This window comes from Mesoplodon bidens, assembly GCF_964165515.1.
Source record: "Mesoplodon bidens genome assembly, chromosome: 5".
Taxonomy (NCBI): Eukaryota; Metazoa; Chordata; class Mammalia; order Artiodactyla; family Ziphiidae; genus Mesoplodon; species Mesoplodon bidens.
In genome coordinates, this window is record NC_138161.1 from 59,677,719 (window position 1) to 59,684,907 (window position 7,189).

The following is a 7,189-nucleotide window of genomic DNA, read 5'->3' on the forward strand; positions in this document are numbered from 1 at the left end:
AGCCCCTGAACCGTTGGTAAAGACACTCTCCCTTATGTTCAATCTGCTCCTCGAGTTTGCAGCACAGAAAGTAAAAGAGGCTGATCATCTAAACGTATTTCAGCGACTCTTTCCCTGTGTGTTGACATCTACATCCCATTCATTTTCTAGTGTGGCACTACTTCAAACAGTGTTTAAAATGGTATCCAGTCCCCGCTTCCTAAAAAGAGCATTCTAGAACTTCTCAGTAAACATTATTGCCTAGCGCTTGGCCTCTTTCCAGTTTGGTGGTGATAAATCAGGGCATGTAAAGTGAATTTAGAATTGTGTTGTTCTTTCTCATGTTTCTGTTCCAACTGGTGTGCTGGCACAAGCAGCCTCAGAGTATAACGAAGCCAGGTTGCATAAGTAAAGGGCACAAACAGGAATGTGAAGATGTCAGGGGGAAGATAGTTTAAGTCTCAACTTATTCCAAATACTGTGTTAAGCTCAAAATACTAGGACGGGATTCTGAGAAATAGCATCCCAGCTGGTAGTCTGCCTTAGTAAACCAGAGCTTTATATCCTTTTCTAAGATTAAACCAAATAAGTAGATTGTTGTCCCAATATCCAAATTTCTGAGGTAAGGTTAAAAGTATTAACATATTTGAATTATGGGAGATTCAGTCTTCAAAGAATGCTTAAACTTGAACTTGAATCTATGTACTTTGGCGTGATGAGCCCTCTTGCTCATTGACAAGTAGGTAGATCTCAGGGCACAACATGATGGCTTTTCAGCTACACTCCGGAGTCCAGTGTTTTAGTGATAAACGGCTCATCTATATTCTCACTGTTGTCATCCCCAAACCAACACCAACCAGTCTGAGGGATTAGGTTAACTGGGATTCAATCTATTGTTCTCCACTGACTGTGTGGAAAGCCGGTGAGTAGAGGTGCAAAGAACTATCTGGGTATTAAAGACAGAAGCTCTACATTGGTGCTCAACACAAAATGTTGACGATTGGTGTACCTCACCCTTTATATGAATAATTCAAGGTTGAAAATGAATTTTAAAACATCCGTATTACTAACGAACAGGTTCATTTCTCAGTTTCCCCTTCTGTCTATGGCATATGCCCATGATAAGCTCACACCCATGGGAAGGCAGAACGGGGAAGTGGTTTGACCCTCAGTTTTAAAAATCAAACAGACCTCAGTTCTAATTCTGGCTTTGTCACGTATTAGCTATACACCTTGGGAAACTTCTCAACTTGTCTAAGCTTCTGTTGCCTCCTCTGTAAATGGAGTTGATTAGTCCTTCCTCATGGACTGTTGTGAAAATTAATCCACAGTCTCAGCAAAGCACCTTGCAGGATGTGCCCCTTTCAGTTGACAGGCTGAGAGGCAGAGGGTTTGGAGGCTTGACCTCTGGCCTAAGAATAGGACACCTGGCTCTACCTGAAGCTCCTTTTGAAGACCATTAGGATGCTGTTCACCTGACCGTAACCTATACCATCTCTGCCAGTGTTTCTCTAAGTAGTTAAGCAGCAGTTATGTGATGTTTTCACATCTAAAGAATGATATAAATAAATGCAAAGCAGTAGGTTAAATGTAGTTGGGCACCAAGTTACTGAAAATCTGGAAAGGTGAGCTAAAAGGCCAGCACAATTTCTTGGAATGCAAACCTCATTTCAGTTTGAGCACACTGGGTTAGGTTGAGGCCAGTTGGAGGGCTATGTTGTCAGCTGTACTTTAACAGCTTGGAGGCTGCTGAGCCTTAATGAATATTAATTGAATCACTGAAACTTCCTGAATAACATCAGCCATGCTTGACAGGAAAAATGAATGGAAAAAAGATAAATGGCACCAGCAAAATCCTTCACCCAGAGACACTGGTCTCCTCTCTGTCTGGTGAAAAAGACACTTTTCTCTCCATCTTTTGACTTTATGTTGTGTTTCTTTTATCATGTCTTTTCTAATCCATTCTTATTTTAGACATCATTAGCTCTTCAGAGAACACAGTTCTGATATGATCATCAGCTGAGCACACATGGGACTGAAATGCAAGACTGAAATGCCTCCTGTTGGTATTTTCTTTCTAATAACAATCCCAGTTCTCTGTCCAGCCCCAAAGAGCAACACTGCCATGAGCAATCCCAGCTGGTTTCTGTTTTCCCTCACATGACATCAGCAGAACCTGTTGTTTGAGTTTCATTTGCTAGAAATTTATGATCAGGGATACTGCTAAAAGCAGAAAAGACCCAGCTGGGCTTTCAAATCCCTGACTAAGGGAGTGGAGAGAAAGAGAGAGAAATGAAAGGCATGACTAATATCAGGGATATAGTATGAAAACCCCTTTCTTCTGACTCACAAGCTAGGGGCGGTGGAAGTATTTGCCAGATGGGTGCACAATTACAATCCTGACATTTTACCCATGATTATTTCCCCCCTGGTTAAAACCTGACCATGAGGAACACTATGTCTGCCCTGCTGGCCAAATGGCCAGGGTTGGGTGATATGCTTTAGTAGGCTGGACAAAGTCCCAGATACTCAGGAAGAGAGCAATAGAGCACACTACTAATGCTTTCCCATACCCCAAAGAGAGCACTTTGCCCCCGGAGTTTCTGTACTAGGTAGAATTCTATTCTGAAATCAGTGATTCTTCTGGTTCTGACTGGAAACCTGTGTACTCTGGGAATAACCAAGCAGCTGTTAAACTACTCTAACAGTGAGCCTATCCTCTGCTAACCTAAGTTTACATAGTTACTTTAAAGCTCTGGTGAAAAACGAGGTAACAACATACAAAAAATATGTAAAAAGACACACACATCGCACACACACATCACACACACACACGAACCTGTAGAATCAACCAAAACTTAGGCTTTGTTCTAATACATAGATACACACACCATGGATGAAATAGCTCAGAGAATCTGGGGATATGCCCCACCCATGATAAATATCACAAGGGACTCTGCTCTGAATAGCATTTCAAATGCACATTTAACTTTTTGAAACCACTAAAGATACATGGACACCAGAGTCACTTTGCTCTCAGATCATTAATCCAAATTTAGTTGGAAAAACTAAAAGACCCTCTAAGAGATGCCATCTCTTTCGGTGGCAGGAATGCAGGGCACGGAGTCACCTTGTGTCTTCAGCAGGATAGATGCTGTCCTCAATGGCATGGGACAGCTCCCTTCCACCCAGCTAGCTGAGAGAATTATTCCTGACTCAGGTTACCCAACATCCACTTGCTGATCTTCTTCTCTGAATTAACTGCATTATGCCCTTTTCCTCCTAGACAGCCTGGAGTAAAATGTAGCATTAAGAAGCTAGGGGCAAAAAAGGGTTCCTAGCCCCTTTTTAGTGCCCTTCTTGGAAGGGCACTAAAATAGGGGCAAGGAGACATTGAGAGAAGAGGAGCCTTTCTCTACACTGATGAGAACTGCCTGTACGTTTAAGATGGTGCTTATTCCTGTCCAAAGCCCTCTTGGGTCTGACTAGGTTCTGGTATCATTCTTTGGATGGTGGCAAAGCAGTGGGGAAGGCAGCCTTTAGGGGAGAAGATTTTAGCCAGCTGGTTTTAAAAGTATATTCGTGAGGGCAGACCAGCAAGGACCCCTTCCCCTCTCCCGTCATACCCACTCCCCACCCAGGCTGCCCTACTTTCCCCTTTGAGTCTTCCAACTGCTGATATATACCTAATTAGGGGGGAAAGGAGATCACCTGCCATTTACCCATACACCTGATTCTAGTTTTTAAGCTCACGCAGAGAGAAACGCTTTTCCTTAACTGTGACCACGGCCAGTGCATTCCACTTTAGGTGTTCTTTTATTCTTCTTTTATTCTCTGCACTTGGCAAAAGGGAGTGGTATCCTGTGTATCTTTCCACTGTCCTGTGGAAGACAGCAGTAAAGTGGGGATGGGCCTGATGGGTTTGGAAGAAGCTAACCCAGAGTACAGGTGCTTCCCTGGGCTCATGGCTAAGATCCCCCGGTCATGGATTCTGTACTTAGGGCCGTGGGTCTGTGTGGATAGAGGTTCATAGAATATCTTAACCAAAAGGAACCACTGGCCTGGCTGGCTTTCCTTGACAAACCTCATGATCTTCCTGACATAGCACCTGTTCAGCCACAGGCTGCCATCCAACAATGTGATTTTAGAAAAATAACACACCAAGCCCTAACACTGCCTCGGCCCACAAAACAATGGCAAGGAGAAGATTACTTACAAGGAGCCTTCGTTTGCCTTCCAAGGGCCCCAGCAGGTCGGTCACCGACTTCCTGGGACTCTGAGCGAAGTGTTTTGTGGGTTTCAGGTGCCCGTCCTTCTCCGTTCTCCCTGCCTTTTTCTTCTTCTTCTCTTTCTCCTGCCTGCTCTTTTTCTCAGCCTTGTCCTTCTTCACTTGCTTTTCACTCTTGAGTAACTTGTCTGCTTTCTCACTCTTCACCCTCTTTTTCTTCTCCTTCTCGGGTTTCTCAAGCTTGTCGTGCTTTTTAGACTCCTTCGCTTTTTTGGGGGCAACATTCCCCACCTGCACCTCCTCCTCCAGCTGAGAGGCGGTTGGCCGGCTGAGGTCATACTTACCCTCGTACTCATTGCTAAGGATTTTGTCCCGGGCTTTCTTTTGGGGTGGTTTCCCCTTCGAGGGCTTGTGAGGACCCGGCCCCACATTCGGGTCCCGGGGGCCGTGCTCCCACCTGTCCGTGCGGTTGTCCTGGAGACGGCCGGCGCCAGCCCTGGTGCTGGGCTCCGAGACGGTGGTGGGAGGGGCAGCCGTGACGCGCTCGAAGCTGGTGGCCTTGCTGGGCCTCCGGGCGGTCTGCGGCCTCTCCCTGGGCTGCTCCTTCCTGGGTGGAGGGTAGAGGTTCTTGGAGGCCACGGGCCCCCTGGCAGTGGTCACCTCGGCTGTTGCGGAGGTCCTGTGAGGCTCCGAGGAAGGGTGCACCCGGGGGGTCCAGGGCCTCTGGGTGGTCGGAAAGCCCATGGGGGTTGTAGGTCTTGCAGTTACCGTCACCAGCCGAGAGGTGGCCCGAGTCACTGCTGTGGCTGCAGCAGGAGGCGGGGTGGTGGCCCGTGGGGTTGTGGGCGGTGGAGGAGGGGCCCCCGCAGCGGTGGCCGCTTTCCTCATCGCCTTCAGCCGACTCTCTCTGGTTGGCAGCACTTGTGCTCTCTTCTGCTCCTCTTTCCTCTTCTCGCTGCTCAGGCCTGGCCTTCCTGCCTCTCCGCCATTGTTCCCCTCCTCCACCACCTGGCCCTCTACCCCGGAGGCCTTACATTTTTGCACAAAACCCTTCTGCCTGATCTTCTCTATCCTGCGGATGGGGCCCTGGTCGATGATCTCATACATGGCCTCCAGCCTGACCGGATAAGGGTAGCGCTCCTCCACCTGCAGCGTCTTCTTCAACAGCACCATGCCAAACTTGCCCTTCTCCAGCTTCAAGAAGCTCATCAGCTTTGGGATGAGGCTGGGGTCCAGGGGCTGCTCCAGGACCCGGCCCTCAGTAGTGATCCTCCGCACCTTGCCTCCTTCCTCGCCTGCCTGGTGGAAAAGCACGATCTGCTGGATGTGCCTTTCTGCCAGCTCACAGTACACGTCGTCCTTCAGCAGGCTCATCATGAGCCGGTAGTAGCCTTCTGAGGCGTGGGGGGCCGAGATGACCCACACCCTATTCTTCCCTGCAAAGCTGGCAAGGATGTTGGGAGAGCTGGAGCCAGACGGGAAGCGCAACATTCTTGCCCGAGCTGAAGACCCCTCATCTCGGACCATCTCACGGGGAGAGCTCCGGGCTGCTGGTCTCCGCTCAGTTCTCACTGGGGCCCCGTGGATACCCAGGGAGGCTGACGGTGCCGTGGCATGAGCCACTCTCAACACCGGTACGCCCCTCCTTCTTTGGAGAGGCTGGAGGTTTGGTTCTTCCGGAGTGGTTCTCTCAATTCCCTGAGACCTCCCCGTGTGCCTCAGTAACCGAGCTGGCCTTCTGTTGACGGGGGAAACCGGAGGCGCTTTCTGCCCTCCGCGGCTCCCTCTATTCATGGCATGCGCGTGGGGTTCTGATCCGCACACCAGCCACAATGCCAGTAGCATAGTAAAGCTGGGTCCCATTTTCCATGTCATCGTGCAATCCACTTTGGGGAGGCAGCAGGGTCAACAGACAGAAGGGGGAGGGCAGAGTAAAAAAAGAAAGAAAGAAAATCATTTAACTGCAAACAGAGATGGGCATTATCTCTTTCTCTATCTTGGCCAAGGGGAGGGGAAGAGGGGGCTGGAGAAGAAGGAGGGAGGTCAGGGAATGGAAAGTCGGATGAGATCCTGTTGCATTTAAGTCCCTGTAATTTGTCGGGGCTTAGCAGAGACAGTTATATTAAGCAGGAAACCCATTCAACATGCTTGCGCTGTTTCAACTGACTGTCTGATGCTCCAGAAAAAATGCACACTGAGCATATGAATTATGACAACATTCCCATTTCATTTCTTCAAATAAGCGACAAAGAAACAAACAAACACAGCAAAGACAGGCAGGATTACACACTTACATGGTGGCTCATGGAGATGGAATGCAGAGGCTTTAAAAAGCAATCTGAAGTGTGCTCCCAGGACAGTTCCTAGATGAAATACTTTTCCTCCCAACTCTCTTTCTTCTTTGCGAGGCTGTCCGATACAAAGGGGTGTACTGCAGCTCCAGCTCCCAAAGCCACACGCAGACCACCGCCTGTCTGGACCTGAGGGCTGAGCTTTCTTCTTTTCTTTCTGGCTGTGCCTTTTTACCTTCTTGACAAGTAGAATGAGGAGAAAGGAGCTGTCCTTTTAAGTCTTTGCATCTCCATTTGTCTGCAGCTTCTTTCTGCTCACGCTTGTGTGTCTGTGTGTGCCAATGCCCCCGGCCGACAGTACTGGACGCCCCTTAAAGTGGAGCCCCAGCTATTTCTGAATCTTGCTCTTTCTCTTTTTCGAGTTCCAGGATCCTTCTTATCACCCTTTCCCCCACAGTCTGGCTTAGTCCCTTTGTTTCCGAGCGTAAAAGCACTGGGATTAATATAGTTTCCAGGCTGAGGGAAAACACAGGAATGTGATGTTGAAAAAGGACTTTTTTCTTTTCCTTACGCTTCTCTCCTCCCTTTATTTCTTCCCACCTTTTTCTCTTCTCTTTTCCTTCTCCTTGTTCTTCTTCCTCTTGCCTGGATTCAGTCCCAGCAATGCCAGGACAACCTCAGTTTTGATCCA

The 7,189-nt window shown here is 48.4% G+C and overlaps 1 protein-coding gene across 1 annotated transcript in view; it reads right to left on the reverse strand.

The window, feature by feature from the left end:
- CCDC80 (coiled-coil domain containing 80) overlaps positions 1-7,189 on the reverse strand; it is a 34,196-nt gene extending 27,007 nt beyond the window's left edge. The window contains exons 1-2 of the mRNA XM_081235869.1: positions 6,502-7,189; positions 4,196-6,093 (exon numbers count right to left, since the gene is read on the reverse strand). Coding sequence (XP_081091995.1) covers positions 4,196-6,082 — 1,887 coding nt within the window. The 5' untranslated portion in view covers positions 6,083-6,093; positions 6,502-7,189. The remainder of the gene's footprint in view (positions 1-4,195; positions 6,094-6,501) is intronic.